Source organism: Heterodontus francisci, chromosome 9 (assembly GCF_036365525.1).
Source record: "Heterodontus francisci isolate sHetFra1 chromosome 9, sHetFra1.hap1, whole genome shotgun sequence".
NCBI lineage: Eukaryota > Metazoa > Chordata > Chondrichthyes > Heterodontiformes > Heterodontidae > Heterodontus > Heterodontus francisci.
Genome location: NC_090379.1, coordinates 98,848,757 through 98,867,355, shown reverse-complemented (window position 1 = coordinate 98,867,355; position 18,599 = coordinate 98,848,757). Strand labels below are relative to the sequence as shown.

The 18,599-nt window shown below is 42.3% G+C and overlaps 1 protein-coding gene across 1 annotated transcript in view; it reads left to right on the top strand.

Moving 5' to 3' along the window:
* The first annotated feature begins 8,582 nt into the window (after positions 1-8,582).
* Positions 8,583-18,599, top strand: part of LOC137373507 (fibulin-7-like) — a 46,058-nt gene continuing 36,041 nt past the window's right edge. The window contains exon 1 of the mRNA XM_068038377.1: positions 8,583-8,648. Coding sequence (XP_067894478.1) covers positions 8,583-8,648 — 66 coding nt within the window. The remainder of the gene's footprint in view (positions 8,649-18,599) is intronic.

Here is an 18,599-nt window from a genome sequence, read left to right as displayed (position 1 = left end):
GCAGATCAGCCATGATCTTATTGAATGGCAGGGCAGGCTTGAGGGGCCGAATGGCCTTCTCCTGCTCCTATTTCTTATGTTCTTATGAAATGGCCTAGCAAGCCACTGAGGGCAATTTGGGATGAGAAATAAATGCTGGCCTAGCAAGCGATGCCCACATCCCAAGCACGAAAAAAAAAGCCACTTAAGAATTGTATATGTTTCAATTAGATCACCTCTCATTCTTCCAAACTTCAGGGAAGATAGGCCTAGTTTACTCAATCTCTCCTCATAGGACAATCCCCTCATCCCAGGAACAAGTCTAGTGAAACTTTGTTGCACTTCCTCTAGGGCAAGTATGTCCTTCCTTAGGTAAGGAGACCAAAACGGCACATGGTATTCCAGGTGTGGCCTCACCAATGACCTGTATATTTGTAGTAAAACTCCTTTACTCTTATACTCCAATCCCTTTGTAAAATATCTAAAATACCATTTGCCTTCTGAACCTGCATGTTAACTTTGTGATTCATGTACAAGGACACCCAGGTCCTTCTGAATGCAAACATTTCCCTGTCTCTCACCATTCAAAAAATATTGTGCTTTCTATTTTTCCGAGTAAAGTGGCTAACTTCACACTTCATCACATTGTATTCCATCTGCCATGTTCTTACCCACTCACCCAACCTGCCTATATCCCCTTGCAGCCTCTTTGCGTCCTCCTCACTGCTTACTTCCCCACCGAACTTTGTATCATCAGCAAACTTGGATACGTTACATTCAGTCCCCTCATCTAAGTCATCAATGCATATTGTAAATAGCTGAGGCCCAAGTACTGATCCTTGTAATACCCCACTAATTACAGCTTGCCAACCCAAAAATGTCCTGTTTATTCCTACGCTCATTTCTTATTTCTGCCCATTGATGAACCCTCAATCTGTGCTAATTACCCCCAATCCCATGAGTCCTAATTTTGCAATAACCACTTATGTGGCACCTTATTGAATGCTTTTTGAAAATCCAAATACACTACAACCACCGGTTTCCCCTTATCCATCCTACTAGTTACATATCCTCAAAAAACACTAACAGATTTGTCAAACACGATTTCCCTTTCATGAATCTGTCTAGATCAGGGTTATCCAACATACGGCCTGTGGACCAGGATCCAGCCTGCTAAAGATTTCCATCCAGCCCGTGGGTGTAAACTGTACCCAGGCTGTTCCTCATCCTCATCAGGGGACCGTGATTGGAGATGAGAAATTTCCCTTTGTCATCTTCTTGCAGACCGACTTTAAAAAAAAATCACACTGAGTTTCACAGCTGACAGCTCGTAATCTTGGGAACAGCAGTTTCTGAACTTTAGACAGATTCAGGATTTTTAAAAAGCCCATTGGAAAACCCCGAATCTGTCTGAAGTTGAGAAAATGCTGTTCCCGATGTCAGGATCTGTCAGCTGTGAAACTGACTTGAGATTTATTAAAAAACTGATCAACCATCTGCTGAGCGTTTCCGCTATCTGCAACTGTCAGCGAGAGAGGGAACAGAAGAGAGGGCGGGGCAGAGAGAGAGAGAGAGAAAGGGGGTCAGACAGACGGGGGGGGGGGGGGGGGGGGTCAGACAGAGAGAGGGACGGGACAGAAAAGAGAGAGAAAGGGGGACAGAGAGATGGGGGTACAGAGAGAGATAGAGGGGGACAGAGGACAGAGAGAGAAGTGGGGATGGAGAGAGGGAGAGAGAAAAGGGGGACAGAGAGAAAGAGGGGACAGAGAGAGAGAGAAAGCGTGACGGGGGCAGGAAAGAGAGTGGGGGCAGAGAGAGTGAGAGATGGGGACAAAGGGGGGGGCGAACAGAGAGAGAGGGGGCAGAGAGAGAGAGAGGATAGAGAAAGAGAAAAGGGGGGCAGAGAGAATGGGGCGGACAGAGAGAGAGGGAGGACAGAGAGAAAGAAAAGGGGGACACAAAGAGACAGGGGAATACGCTGCATCACGACAACAAGTGTGCGGGCAAACATTAACTACTTGTGCAAGCAAACAAATGTCAGTTATCTCACTAAATCAGTGTCCAACATAGTGATCAGAAAGTAAGTCAATAAATTTGTCATCTCATTTAAACTTCTTCACAAAACTGCATCTTTGTTGTTGTTTTGATTAATAGTAAGATAAATTTTAATGCCTTTATCTTTCTGAAATTGTCTCATCGGCCCTCTATGTAAGACAAAAATTGTAAAGTGGCTCCCCATGTGAAAAGGTTGGACAACCCTGGTGTAGACGCTGATTAATCATATTATGATTTTCTAAGTGCCCTGTTACCACATCCCTAATAATTGATTCTAGCATTTTACCTGCTACTGATGTTAGGCTAACTGGGCTATTGTTCCCTGTTTTCTCTCTTCCTCTGTCGATATTAGCGGAGTTATGTTTTCTATCTTCCAATCCTTGGGAATTGTTCTTGAATCTAAGGAATTTGGGAAGATCAAAACTAATGCATCCACTATCTCTTTTATACATTTCGGATCAAAGTTATTAGTTTTCTATCTCGGGCTGATGTTCAGAAGGAGACTGACTGCATGTAGCATGCTGCTCAGCAATACTACACTTCTTCACACCCTGCCTCCTGTAAGGACTCCGTTCCATTCTGTCTCCGACGCATCTGCTCTGATGATGCAACCTTCCATGACAGCACTTCTGATATGTCTTCCTTTTTCCTCAACCGAGGATTCCCCCCCACTGTGGTTGACAGGGCTCTCGGCCGTGTCCGGCCCATTTCCGGCACCTCTACCCTCACCCCTTCCCCTCCCTCCCAGAACCGCGACAGGCTTCCTCTTGTGCTCACTTTCCACCCCATCAGCCTCCATATTCAAATGATCATCCACCAGCATTTCTGCCACGTCCAGGGTGATGCCACTACCAAATGCATCTTCTCCTCCCCTCCCCTCGTCAACATTCCAAAGGGATCATTCCCTCTGCAACACCCTGGTCCACTCCTCCATTACCCCTAACAACTTGTCCCCTTCCCACAGCACCTTCCCATGCAATCGCAGGAGGTGTAATATCTGCCCTTTTACCTCCTCTCTCTCCTCACTATCCAAGTCCCCAAACACTCCTTTCATGTGAAGCATTAATATATTTGTACTTCTTTCAATGTAGTATACTGTATTCGCTGCTCAGAATGTGGTCTCTAGTACATTGGGGAGACCAAATGCAGATTGGGTGACCGCTTTGCAGAAAACCTCTGCTCAGTCCGAAAGCATGACTCTGAGCTTCCGGTTGCTCGCCATTTCAACACACCTGCCTGCTCTCCTGCCCACATATCTGTTCTGGGCTTGCTGCAGTGTTCCAGTGAACATCAATGCAAGCTCGAGGAATAACATGTCATTTACCAATTAGGCACACAGCCTGCCGGACTGAACATTGAGTTCAATAATTTCAGAGCATGACGGGCCCCCCTTTTTATTTTGAGTTATTTTTTCTCTTTTATTATTTATTGCTTTTTTATTTGTTTATTTTATTTTAGTTTGTTTCATAGTTCAATTTTTTTACCATTTGCCTACCCACGTTTTTCATGTTTGTGCTTTGGGCCAGGGCTGTTCATTTTTCTGTTAATTAATTCCCTCTTTACAGTAACGCTTTGTCTTTCAGCACACCATTAACATACCATTTGCCTTTGCTCCATGATCTTCTGGTGGGTTATTCTCTGTCCTATCAACACCTTGCCTTTTGTTATCTCTTGCCCCACCCCCGCTTTATTGGCTTAAAACCTAATGCATTTCTAACATTTGCCAGTTCTGATGTAGGGTCACTGACCTGAAACATTAACTCTGCTTCTCTCTCCATAGATGTTGCCAGACCTGCTGAGTATTTCCAGCATTTCTTGTTTTTATTTCAGATTTCCAGCATCTGCAGTATTTTGCTTTTATATATAATATAAAATTGCTGCTTTTATTTTAGTTCTGTATTTAGGCATTATTCTGGGATGAAGACTTCTATATTATGAGAGTAAAGAGGATGAGGTTTAGTCCCATTGCGATTCCATACCAAGAGAGTGAATGGTTGGATGTTTAGTTTCTATTCAATTGGGTTGAATGGGAAGACATTGGTTTATTGATATTCTATTTCATTTGGGTGAATCAAGAAATTGGTTTATTGGTCTTCTATTTAATTGAGCTGAATTGGAAGGAGTGGGTTTTGATGCTCTATTAAATTGTGCTGAATGGAGAGAGATTGATCTATCCGTATTCTATTTAATTGAGTTGAATTTGAAAAGGTTAGTTTTTTGATAGATTATTGCATTGAGGTCAATGGGAAGGAAGTGGTCTTTGACAGTCTATATAATTGAAGTTAGTGGGAAGGGATTTGTCTATTCATGTTCTTTTTTATTGAGCTGAATCAGTAGTGCATATTTAATTGGAATGAATGGGAAGAGAATTTGTCTATTGGTATTCTGTTTAATTGGAGTGAATGGAAAGGAATTGGTTGAGTGCTACTTAGTTCACTGGAGTGAACCAGAGAGGATTGGTCTGTTGATATTCTATTTAATTGGATCGAATGGTAAGGGGTTAGTTTATTCAAATAATATTTTAATTTGGTGAATTGGTAGGGGATCAGTCTATTAATAATTGATTCAGTTGAGCTGAACAGGAAGGAAATAGATATATTCATATTTTATTTATTGGTGTGGATCAGGATGAATTAATTTATTAATCTGTTTAATTAAGCAGAATTGGTAGGGGTTTGATCTATTGATATTCGATTAAATTGAGGTGATTGGGAAGGGAATAGATATATAAATATCTCTCTATTGGTCTATTGATGCTTTATTTCATTGAGTTTAACAGCTACTTTAGCTACATAAAACAATAAAACCCCAGTTAAATCTCATCTTAACAAATACAACATCTTTGTGGATGGGGGTCCTCCAATTTGGTAAGGATCTCCATGTTGAGAAGAAAATCAATGTCAAACGAGCTGATCTAAATGTCTTTTTCCTTCCCACATTCTTATCTTCCAGGTTTAAGTTCTGGGCTCTTTTCATTCTCTCCACCCCATCACTGGTGGCCGTGCCTTCAGCTGGTTACATCCTAAGCTCTAGAATTCTATCCTTAAACCTCACTGTCACATTATCCACCTTTTAAGATGCTTCTTAAAATCTAATTCCACCTGTCCTAATGCCTCTTTTTGTGGCTCAATGCTAAATTTTGTCTGATTACATTCCTGTGAACCACCTTGGGACTTTTTACCATGTTAAAGGTACTACTTAAATTTAAAGTTATTGTTTGAGTGACCAGGAGGATCTGTTGTCAGTAGGCACTATGCCACTGAGAACATAACATCAGTGGACTGTAGTTATACAAGCCATAGTCATCGTAGAAACACCTCTCTGGGAGGAGAAAAGACAAAAGAGAGCAATAGTGGTAGGGGATTCTATAGTTAGGGGAACAGACAGGCGTTTCTGTGGTCGCAGACATGATTCCAGGATGGTATATTGCCTCCCTGGTGCAAGGGTCATGGATATCACCAAGCGGCTACAGAGCATTCTGGAAGGTGAGGGTACACAGCCAGAGGTCTTGGTCCACATTGGTACCAACTATATAGAAAGAAAGAGGGATGAGGTCCTGCAGGCTGAGTTTAGGGAGTTAAGAATGAGATTAGCAAGCAGGACCTCAAAGATAGTAATCTCCGGATTACTCCCAAGGCCACGTGCTGCTGTGTATAGAAATAGAAAAATACACCTGTTATGCAGGCCCCCACCTGATCAGAATGAGGCATATTAATTTTATCATATGAGCATTGATTTTAAACTGTTGCTGGGAAGAAGAGAAGGCTTGTTACAAGGGCTGCCAGACACTTAGCTGAAAAACATTTGCATACTAATAGACAGTGCTTGTGGAGACAAAGACCCATTCCACCCACAATGGACTTTGATCACCAGACATTGAAGGGATAAGGAAGAGCATTCCAGAGACTGCTAAAGTGATACAATCTACAAAAGCCAGGCCTGGTTAAACCAGCTGGTCACATGACTGGCTGGTCCAGGGTTTTTGAACTAGCCACAGAGTTTTTGAACTCTGAAAGACTGTTTGCTCCTGGAGTGAGAAGAACTCTCCTCTCTGATCCCATCTCTTTCTCACAAGACTCTGGACCCACTGAGGACACACAAACTTCAAGATAGAAAAATCTCCTACATCGAACAAGGTTTAAGAATACTGGGCCCCAAAGAAAAGCAAGATCTACCTACAATCAAGGACTCTACAGTGACCTCGAAGAACAGTAACCAAAACCATCTTCAGATATTGCCTCAAACTTTTCCACTTTATTTTTTCTGCTATTTTCTGTCTCTGTGTCTATCACGTATGCATGGGTGCATTGTGTATCCGTAGGTGACTGAATTAGTGTTTAAGTTTAATAAAGTTCAACCTTTTTTCTTTAAACCTAAGAAAAACCTGTTTGGCTAGTTTCTTTGCCTTATAATTGAAAGTTAGTGAACAAGGATTCACCAAGGGGGGAGCTAAAATACAGTATGTTTACAATTTAACCCTGTTATGGTAAGACCAGGTGATGGCTGAGAGGGAACCCTAGACCCCTTTCTCATCTGGTTCTAACACACCAGATGAATGCGTGGCTGGAGAGATGGTGCAGGAGGGAGGGCTTCAGATTTCTTGGGCAGACAGTCACTCAGAATTGCACTGGGAATGTTAGTCAGGATTTTGAGCTCAAGCCTCTGGAGTGTGGACTTAAACCTACAGCCTTCCAACTCAGAAGCAAGGCTGCTACCTACTGAACCATGAATGACACTTACAGGGAGAGGGAGAAACTTCCATCCCATCAGTCTCAACCCAGGTCTACCATGTAGGTTGCCCATATTTAAAAGGGCAATATAGGTTGTGGATTTCTACACACTTTGAAATATAAAAAGTCTTTCAAATATGTATTTTCTTTCCCATAAGATTTATCCTCTCAGTGAATGGCCTATAACAAACAGTTCGTACCTAAGATTAAAACAAAACATAATTTTTATGTTCAGGGCAGGATGTTAGATGTTTAAAAGGAATGGCAGTACTCTGTTTATGGGGAACAGCCATCAAAGTATGGGGTTGAAGGTGATTTTAGAGCTTTGGATCAGAAATTGGCTAGCTGAAAGAAGACAGAGGGTGGTTGGTGGTTGATGGCAAATGTTCATCCTGGAGTTTAGTTACTAGTGGTGTACCGCAAGGATCTGTTTTGGGGCCATTGCTGTTTGTCATTTTTATAAATGACCTGGAAGAGGGTGTAGAAGGGTGGGTTAGTAAATTTGCGGATGACACGAAGGTCGGTGGAGTTGTGGATAGTGCCGAAGGATGTTGTAGGATACAGAGGGACATAGATAGGCTGCAGAGCTGGGCTGAGAGATGGCAAATGGAGTTTAATGCGGAAAAGTGAGGTGATTCACTTTGGAAGGAGTAACAGGAATGCAGAGTACTGGGCTAATGGGAAGATTCTTGGTAGTGTAGATGAACAGAGAGATCTTGGTGTCTAGGTACATAAATCCCTGAAAGTTGCTACCCAGGTTAATAGGGCTGTTAAGAAGGCATATGGTGTGTTAGCTTTTATTAGGGGGATCGAGTTTCGGAGCCACGAGGTCATGCTGCAGCTGTACAAAACTCTGGTGAGACCGCACCTGGAGTATTGCGTGCAGTTCTGGTCACCGCATTATAGGAAGGATGTGGAAGCTTTGGAAAGGGTGCAGAGGAGATTTACTAGGATGTTGCCTGGTATGGAGGGAAGGTCTTACGAGGAAAGGCTGAGGGACTTGAGGTTGTTTTCGTTAGAGAGGAGGAGGAGAGGTGACTTAATAGAGACATATAAGATAATCAGAGGGTTAGATAGGGTGGGTAGTGAGAGTCTTTTTCCTCGGATGGTGATGGCAAACACGAGGGGACATAGCTTTAAGTTGAGGGGTGATAGATATAGGACAGATGTTAGAGGTAGTTTCTTTACTCAGAGAGTAGCAGGGGCGTGGAACGCCCTGCCTGCAGCAGTAGTGGACTCGCCAACTTTAAGGGCATTTAAATGGTCATTGGATAGACATATGGATGAAAATGGAATAGTATAGGTCAGATGGTTTCACAGGTCGGCGCAACATCGAGGGCCGAAGGGCCTGTACTGCGCTGTAATGTTCTAAATCTAAATCAAAGCGTGATAGTCTAAATAGATGGAAACTCATAATTTCAGACAGGGATTCCTAGGGCGATTTGGCACCATTCCCACATTATAACCCAGATTCCCTGCTCAAAATGACAAGCAAAATCGTAGCTTCTACATCCCTGCCCAACTCCATCCTTCTTGCATCACACCCCACCCACTCCTAACATACACACACACACAAAGCTCCTTCCAAATGTCAATCAAACTCACAGCATCTAATCCTTTGGATTTGTAAATCAGACACACACGATAAATGTCGCGGACCTGACCAACTCAGAACTGCGACCCGGGTTTTGGAAGAGGAACTTTTTCAAAGGAACAACGAAACATTAAACAAAAACGTTTTTCTTAGGAGCACCCTACGTAAATAGGGGAGCGAAAAATCGGTGGCGTCGAGACTGGGCGCTTTTTGTCAGTTTCAGGATGATTCTTGGAGTTTCTGGCTGGATGATGCTGTGCATTTTGGAGCTGGTTTCCAGTGCAGACCAGGTAAGGGGAGTTTATACCTGGAAAAGCAGCCTAAAGTTACTTTCAAAAGCTTTTTAAAAAAAATTAAAAGTAAACACTCTTGAGCTGCGCGCAAAACTTGGTTTTATTAACATTCGAGTTTTGCAAAAAAAAAGCTGCTGCTAATCTTGCCTCCTGGGATTTAAAGCATGCAGAGGATTTGCATGCAGGAGGTGTACTTGGCTGGATTCTGAAGGAGAGAAAGAAAAACGAACAATCGTTCTGAATTGCGAATTAGTGTGACGGAATCTGTCAGTAGCGGTGAAGTGCATTGATTTTTATTGTTGGTAAATTAGCAGTTCTTTCTCGACAGGCAGACATGTCTCTGAACGGAATGATTTATGTTGATCTTGGTGAATGAGTTAAACTGTCAGATGGCCGTGCATTTGATAAACTCAGTTATCAGAAACAGTTTTTCTTTTGCATGAATGCAATGTGATTTGAGGCTTTAAATCACCAAATGGCAACGGAGACCCCCATTCAATTTATGCCTAGTTGAACGAAACCGCTTCCAATATACTCTGCCTGACTCCAAACTGCCATATATCTGCAGAAATGCACTTTGAAAAGTCTCTCTGCTCCTGAGATGTCTGCCTGGGACCCTTTTAAAATCTCAATTTTAATTTCTCTTTCCCTGTGTTGTCCCAGGCACATGTGGCTAACTGGGAATACAGATATGGATAATTACATTTCTGATTGCACACCATCATTGGGCATGTGATAATATTAATATTCGCATGCTGCATAGCTGTGAACTTTAACCTTTTTGTGTGTTAGTAAAATGGTAAGATGAAAAGCAGTGTGTGCAAGTGTTTTTTTTTATCATTGTGGCTGCTTTTACTGCCTTGGTTACTGAATGGTGGCAGATGTTTGTTAAGTAAATATACACGTGAAGTACATTTACTTGTATTGCGTTTGAAATGCTTTCCCCTAAAAATTGGTGCATGTGGCTAAAACAGTCATACTAACTATGGCTATGGCCAGTCAGGGTTTTCCATTGGACAACACTATCCCAATTATACCCAAGAGCCCTTTTAGACTCTTGGTTCACTTTTAGAAGTAATTGCATTTGGTTGCTGATGGATGGAACCGTGTGCTTTCATACATAGGCAGAGTGATGCAGAGCTAGCAGTGTGATTCAGGTCCATTAGTCCCAGTTCACTTTAAGCAGGTACCGGACTTCAGCCAGTACCTGTAATACAACTGTGCCCTGTGTCCTCAGTTCTGTAGAGTGGGTGTAGGTGCATATATGTCTATACAGTACATGGGTTTGTCTAAAAAATCTCGAGGTAGTCCGGCATTCCAAAACATGCAAACACAAGAATGAGCGCATTGTACCACAACTGAGTAATTAAAGAGTGTGTGTTTATGGTGAAGTTTAAGGCATCATTTATTTTGGCACAAGATGACGACTGGAGATAAAGGACAGTCAGAACCTGAGATAAACATATGCAATTCAGCTCATTGCAGTCAGCTGTGAAGGCAAAGAACGAACTTGCATTTATATAGCACCTTTCACGATCTCGGGATGTTTCAAAGTACTTTCCAGCCAATGAAGTACTTTAACGTGTAGTCACTGTTGCAGTGTAGGAAAACACAGCAGTTAATATGCGCGATGCAAAGTTTCATAAACACATGGGAAATATGGCCACGTCATCTGTTTTAGTGATGGTGGTTCAGGGATTGGCCAGGAAACCAGGGAGAACTCCCTTGCTGTTCTTTGAAATAGTTTTATGGGATCTTTTGCAACCACCTGAAACTACAGGCAGGTTTAATGCCTCATCGGAAATACAGCGCCTCCAGCATTGCAGGACTTCCTCAGTATGGCCTTGGAGTGTCAGCCTGAATTGTGCTCAAGTCTCTGGGGTGGGACTTGCATTATCTAAATGGTGAGAGATTGCAGAGCTCTGAGATGCAGAGGGATCTGGGTGTCCTAATGCATGAATTGCAAAAGGTTAGTATGTAGGTACAGCAAGTAATTAGGAAAACTAATAGAAAGTTATCGTTTATCGTGAAGGGAATTGAATACAAAAGTAGGGAGGTTACGCTTCAATTATACAGGGCATTGGTGAGACCACATTTGGAGTACTGTGTACCGTATTGGTCTTCTTATTTAAATATGTTAGCAGTTCAGAGAAGGTTTACTAGACTAATACCTGGAATGGGCGGGTTGTCTTATGAGGAAAGGTTGGACAGGCTAAGCTTGTACCCGCTGGAGTTTAGAAGAGTAAGAGACGTCTTGATTGAAACATATATTCTGAGGGGTCTTGACAGGGTGGATGTGGAAAGGATGTTTTGCCTTGTAGGAGAATCTAGAACTAGGGGTCACTATTTAAAAATAAGGGGTTGCCCATTTAAGACAGAGATGAGGGGAAATTTTTTCTCTGAGGGTCATGGTTCTTTGGAAATCTCTTCCTCAAAAGGCGGTGGAAGCTGAGTCTTTAAATATATTTAAGACAAAGGTAGATAGATTCTTGATAAGCAAGGGGGTGAAAGGTTATCGGGGGAGGCGGGAATGTAGAGTTGAGGTTACAGTCCGATCAGCCATGATCTTGTAGAATGGTGGAGCAGGCTCAAGGGCCTACTCTTGCTCCTAATTCGTATGAATGTTCATTTGTTTGTATGGACTACCTTCATGACTGAGAGGCAAAAGTGCTACCAACGAGCCACATCTGGTACCTGAAGAGATTGGGCAAATTTTAACTTCTGCATTTTGATTAATACTTCTGAGTAGCCCAGTTGATGTATCTCTGAATAATTTTGTGCGTGTGTTTAGGGGAGGAGATGGCAGTGAGGACAGGGTTACCTTGCGTGGTGCTTTTGCTGGTGTACATATGATGTACTTATCACTGATGCATCAATATAGCATAATCTGCATCCCTACAAAGTAATAATCTGATGAGTTAAAATGCCTAGTTGTGAATTGAATGAAATTTTGGGGATATATTATGTGAGAAATTTCAGACATGTCACGTGGTGAGTGTAGCAGGCTTGGGACGAACATGTGATTTTGGAGACCATAGGTTCAGAGCTGTCCAGCACTGGGGATTTTCTTCACTTTATGGCTGGGTCTGTTATAGACTAATTGATAGAGATTGATTACCATGATTAGTCAATGTCTCCATTATGGCTGCATCATTCAACGACCAGGATGGCAGAAAGCAAACTAGATGGACCGTGTTTTTTTTATGTCTAGCAACTCCTTTGTTATCAAGCATTCCAGTTCAAAGGCCAAAGAATGAAAAAATGAGTTCCTGGACTTTCTGTCTTCATTTCTGCCCATGTTACGTTCTGTTAACTGGCATGAAAACAAGAATTCGCTGACAGGCAACGCTTCAGGATATGAATGTTTTGGAAAAAGACAACAGGACATTGCAAGGGTGCCCAGCTACACACATGGTAATTCCTGGACTGAAATGGGGTGGGGGGGGGGAAATTTCATAGGATGTCATGTCACCAGGGATATGTTAAATGGCCTAAAAGAATGGCAGGACTCAAGCAGTGCAAACCATGGGTGAAGATGGCAAAGGATGAAGCTGTGCCCCCTCACAGAATTCTAATGTCAATGGAAGGAATTTGACGTCCATCGATTACATCCTTAGATAAGAGACGATCATCCATGCGACATCTCTGATTCTGGTATATTCATTTCCATTTCATATATAGCACCAGTCATTCAATGCAGATAGATCTTAGTCATGTTCAATTTAATATGGTTGACAATATTTCACTCTGGAGTATTGATCCAGTAAAGAATTTGCATTTATACAGTGCCTTTCACAACCTCAGGACATCCTAAACCTCTTTACAGACATTTAATTACTTTTGCAGTAAAGTCTAAACCTGTTGCAAACACTACAGCCCACACCAATACAAAAATAACTTTTATTAGCTGTCTGCCTTGGCACAGTGGTAGCTCCCTCATCTCTGAGTCAGATGGTTGTACGCTCAAAGTTCTAACGCCTTGAGACTTAAGCAAAAATATCTAGGCTAACACATCAGTGAGGTACTGAGGGAATGCTGCACTGCCGAAGCTGCAGTCATTTGGAAGAGATGTTAAACCGAGACATGTCTGCCCTCTCAGCTGGATGTAGGAGATCCTATAGTATTATTCAAAGAACAACAGAGGAGTCCTGGCCAATATGTGTCCCTCAACCAACATTGCCAAAAGCAGATTATCTGGTCATTAGCTCATCGGGCCTTGCTGCTTACAAATTGACTGCCACATTTCCTACATTACGACAGTGACTATACTTCAAAAGTACTTCATTGGCTGCAAAACTCTGGGACATCCTGAGGTTGTGAAAGGTGCTATATAAGTGCAAGTTCTTTCTTATCTTGTCCTCCAGCAAGAAAAATCATCAAGTAAATGCTGAGTGGAGGCAATGATATCCCAGATTCCATAAAGCCAGTGACAGGGCCTTGTTCAAATGGAACAGGCAGTCCTCTCGTTTTATTCATATAGATTTTTAGATTTAGAGATACAGCACTGAAACAGGCCCTTCGGCCCACCAAGTCTGCGCCGACCATTAACCACCCATTTATACTAATCCTACACCAATTCCATATTCCTACCACATCCTCACCTGTCCCTATATTCCCCTACCACCTACCTATACTAGGGGCAATTTATAATGGCCAATTTACCTATCAACCTGCAAGTCTTTTGGCTGTGGGAAGAAACCGGAGCACCCGGAGGAAACCCACGCTGTCACAGGGAGAACTTGCAAACTCCACGTAGGCAGTACTCAGAATTGAACCCGGGTCGCTGGAGCTGTGAGGCTGTGGTGCTAACCATTGTGCCGCCCTATCTCTCTCTTCACAGCAGAGGAATGTCTGATTTCCACTCGGCACATGAAACATATTGCCACAATTGAAATCAGGTGCTCTCTGGGGTAACTGTTGACATTGTGTGATAGTTAAAGCTGGCAATAGCAAATCAGCCTGTTTTATATATCTCTGATTCACTTCAATGGAAATAAAAACCAGTAGCGATGTAAAACATGCTGTCGATTCACCAGCAACTGTTTTGCACTATCACACAAAGCCAAAATTACGCCCACTGAGTGAGGGACAGACCCACATCCCATCTCCATTTTACAGGATTCCTGAAAGTGTCATTTCAGCAAGGTACAGGTTGGAATTGCATCTTTGAGCAATTTAGATTTACCAGCATGGTACCAGGGATGTGAAGAGACTAGAGAAGCTGGGATTGTTCTCATAATAGAGAAGGTTAAGGGGAGATTTAATAGCGGTGATCAAAACTATGAGGGATTTTGTTAGGTTCTCCCTGTTTACTCTGTTTCCACTGGCAGGAGTGTTGGTATTCAGAGGACACAAGTTTTCAGATAATTGGTAAAAGAACCAGAAGAAAGGTGAGAATTTTTTTAATGCAGTGAGTTATGATCTGGAATGTGCTACCTGCAAGGATGGTGGAAGCAGATTCAGATTCAGTAATAACTTTCAAAAGGGAATTCTATATATACTTGAAGGGAAAGGTTTGTAGGTCTATGGGAAAAGAGCACGGTAGTGGGACTAATCGGATGGCTCTTTCAAAGAGCTGGTACAGGTACGGTCGGCCGACTGGCCTTCTATGCTGTATGATTCTATAGTTCAATGATTCATTAATACTGCCCTGAAGTATGGTCTGGCAATTTGGTACACTGGTGACATACGCCGGGGCTGATGCAATTCAGGAGACTTCAAACGGCAGGTGACGGGTGTGTATAAGGCTGTTCTCTGTAGAATCTTTTGACTGATGTAAAGCACTGAATTTGTTAGAGCAGCTGTTGTGTTCCTACAATTACACAGAGGTCTCCAATAAGCAACCAACAACTTTTATGGTCTGACAGGCTGGTCGTGGCTTCGTTGACCGTTTTATATACAGGGATAGATGTATGTCTGACTAGGATTGGGATTGAAGAACGTAAGGATGAGAATAGTTAACAATGACTGGAGTGTGGAGTGAGCTGACACTGTGTGAATATCATGCTGAAGGAGCTAGAAGGCAGCTGATGTGGAATGTGTCATGAATACTGTAAGGGTAGATTCTGGAGTTTTCTTGATGTGTCTTTCATAGAGTATAAGAACCATTGCAAGATCTTTCCTCAGAGTATTGACTGATTTCAGGCAGAGTCCATAACAGATTGAATTGTGTATGGTTCATTGGAAAGATGGGATTTTACTGGTTTCCATGATTCTAATGATTCAGTGAGTTCAAATCCCACTGTGTCAGTTTAAAAATTTGAATTCAGTTTTAAAAAGTTTTGAAATGAAAAGCTGGTTTCAGTAAAAGTGACCATGAAGTTGTTGAATGTCGTAAAAACCCAATTAACTGTCTTGCTTCCTGTATCCGTTTGTGGTGGTGATAAATACAGACAGTGGGGTGGAGGAAAATCTCATAAACTACTATCCCACACCCTATCATTTACCTTCCTTTATTATAAAAAAGCTTATTTAAAAAAAAAAATTCTTGGAATATGGATATCTCTGGCAAGGCCAGCATTTATTGCCCATTCCAAGTGCGCAATTAGATACCACATTTCTTAACATACAACAGTGACTACACTTGGGAAAAAGTACTCCATTGGCCATTATGCCAACTGAGAAAAGCCACAGAGGGCTCTTCCTAAACCTTGCAGTGTAAATATTTAGCATCATTGCTGCACCATTTTTTGATCTACAAGGGAGTCGAGGGTTATGGGGAGCAGGCAGGAAAGTTAAGTTAAGGCCATAATCAGATCAGCCATGATCTTATTGAATGGTGGAGCAGGCTAGAGGGGTCGAATGGCCGACTGCTCCTATTTCTTATCTTATAACCATTTCGTACTGGCAATCAAATGATTCACTCTGTTGTTTCTTACAATTTGAAAATGAGCATGAGGGTGAGATTGCCTGTTGGTTCTTCAATGGGCAGGGTTTGGAGAAGCGTGTTCAATGTTTGTAATGATGTGTTTTGTTCTGGTGCTGAGGCATGTTAGCCAAAGGAAGGGCTGTCCGCAAAATCTATCTTAGAATTCCATTTTGCATTGAGTCTGTTTGCTTAAGGATATGAGTTGTTTGGGAGCGTCTTTGAACCCCACTCAGTCCCATATTACACACCTCAACAGCTCTGGCATGTGACTGCTCTGCAGTATGTTCAGGTGGTGTAAGAAATATCCCAGAAACCTATTGTACATATCAAGGGAGTTATGGTTGTTAAATATTTCATGTGAAAGTTGCCATGAGTGAAGGAGATGGCGCACGCTAGTTGTTTGATGGGTCCAGCATGGCAGTCTTTGCAGATGTGTTCACAGTCCATATTCATATCGCTGCATAATGTCAATTTAAAAAAAAATGTGAATTGTACATGTGTCTTTGTGATTCCAATTTGCTTGAGTTGGATGTTAGAACAAAAATTCCTTAGCATTCTTGCTTGTGAGTCAGAAGTTTATGGGATCTAGACTGATGCTCCCAGTGCAGTACAGAGAGAGTGCTGCACTGTCAGAGGTGCCATCTTTCAGATGAGATGTTAAACCAAGCACCCATCTGCCTTCTCAGTTGAATGTAAGAGATCCCACAGCACTATTTTATAGAAGAGCAGGGGCGTTCTCCCCGGTGTCCTGGTTAATATTTATCCCTCAACCAACATCACTAAAATCAAATATCTGGTCTTTATCATATTGCTGTTTGTGAGAGCTTCCTTTGTGTAAATTGGCTATCATGTTTTATTGTATTGCAATAGTGACTACACTTCAAAAGTACTTTATTGGCTGTAAGGCACTTTGGGATGTCTTGAAGTTGTGAAAGGTGCTAGATAAATGCAAGTTATTTTTTAATCACGAGGACACTGGTGGAATCTCATTCCAAGAGCTGAACTTTGCACTGGAGGTATTGACAGGCCCCATACCATAAATGGGATCAGCAATCTGCTTAGTTTTTGTGTTTGCCCGCAGTTTATAATCAGTGCTTCTGGCAAAGGATTTTGAATCTGAAGAATATAGGAACAGATGTCACGGCTGAGGTACCAATAGGTATTTTGAGGTTTGATACATTATCAAGATTTGGAGAGCTGATACGTTAGTGGGTGAGCTAAGGTTTTGGAATTGGATTTTCAGACATCCCTTTCACTGCAGCTTTGCCTCATTATAGGAAGCTCCCTGATACACAAACTGAAATGCTATACAATTCAATAGGCACATACTGTCCTGTAAGAACAGGAGTAGGCTATTCAGCACCTTGTCTGTTTTGCCATTCAGTATAAATGTAGAATACAATTTGTCCAGATCGCGCAAAGCCTTATTAAGAAAGAAAACCATTGTTACATTTATGTAGTGCCTTTCAACCACTCAGATCAACCCACAGTACGTCACAGCCACTGAAGTACAAGGAGCACATTTCAGAATCATTCCACTAAGGCAATGTTATGCAGGAAGGATAGAGCTTGGAAGTATGTCTAGAGTTAATAATGTGGGGAGTTTGGTTTATTTAGGACTGACTCAGAAATAAGAGTGCTACCAACTGAGCCACAGCTGACACCCATCATCTATTATAACATTTAACAGCGAATGAAGCAAATAAAAATGTAGGTGATTTGACCACTCACTTAAGTGAGTTAAATACAAAGGTAGGACCATGTGGATTCCTTCAAAATAAGCCATCAAACTTTTGTTTGGTTTCTTTTAAAGCTCCCTTCTTTTTCTGCATCTGATCATCCAATTCACATTCCTCAGCTGAGAAAGTGGGCCAGCAGTTTACTACAGGCCACGGCCAAGTAGCTAGTCTGCATGTCTGAGTGTTGGATTTTCAACCACAGAGCCAAGCCTGGTTCTATTCTCCTGCCATTTTTACACTTGCACTTCTTCAGCAGGAGTTGCTAGATGGTGATCAGAAATAGTAATGCTGGCTGTTTTATCTCCTGCTTAACTCGTAGGTGCCAAGGCTAATATGTACATCTGCTGCCTTGACTGAGATCAGAAAACACGCTACAACAGCAACAACTTGCATTTATATAGTGACTTTATTTCAGTAAAACGTGCTAAGGTGTTTCACAGGAGCGGTATCAGCCACAATTTTGTGCTCCAGAACTAGCCACACCTCTAGCCAGGCTGTTCCAGTACAGCTACAATACTGGCATCTACCCGGCAATGTGGAAAATTGCCTGGGTATGTCCTGTCTGCAAAAACCAGGACAAAGGTCAGTTACTGCCCTATCAGTCTACTCTTGATCATCAGCAAAGTGATGATGGAAGGGATTGCCGATAGTGCTATCTAGTGGCACTTACTCATGAATAACCTGCTCACTGATGCTCAGTTTGGGTACCACCAGGGCCACTCAGCTCCAGACCTCATTACAGCCTTTGTCCAAATGTGGACAAAAGAGCTGAACTCAAGAAGTGAGGTGAGAGTGACTGCCCATGACATCAAGGCAGCATTTGACCGAGTATGGCATCAAGGTGCCCTAGCAAAACTGGAGTCAATGGGAATCAGGAGAAAAACTCTCCACTGGCTGGAGTCATATCTAGTACAAAGGAAGATGGTTGTGGTTGTTGGAAGTCAATCATCAGTCCCAGGACATCATTGCAGGAGTTCGTCAGGGTAGTATCCTAGGCCCAACCATCTTCAGCTGCTTCATCAATGACCTTCTCTCCATCATAAGATCAGAAGTAGGGATGTTCGCTGATTGTACAATGTTCGGCACCATTCACGACTCCAGATACTGAAGCAGCCCGTGTCCAGATGCAGCAAGACCTAGACAACATCTAGGCTTGGGCTGATAAATGGCAAATAACATTCACACCACACAAGTGCCAGGCAATGACCATCTGGAATGAGATAACCATCTCTCCTTGACATTCCATGGCATTAGCATCGCTGAATTCCCCCACTTTAAACATCCTGGGGGTCACCATTAACCTGAAACTTAACTGTACCAGCCAGGTAAATACTATGGCTA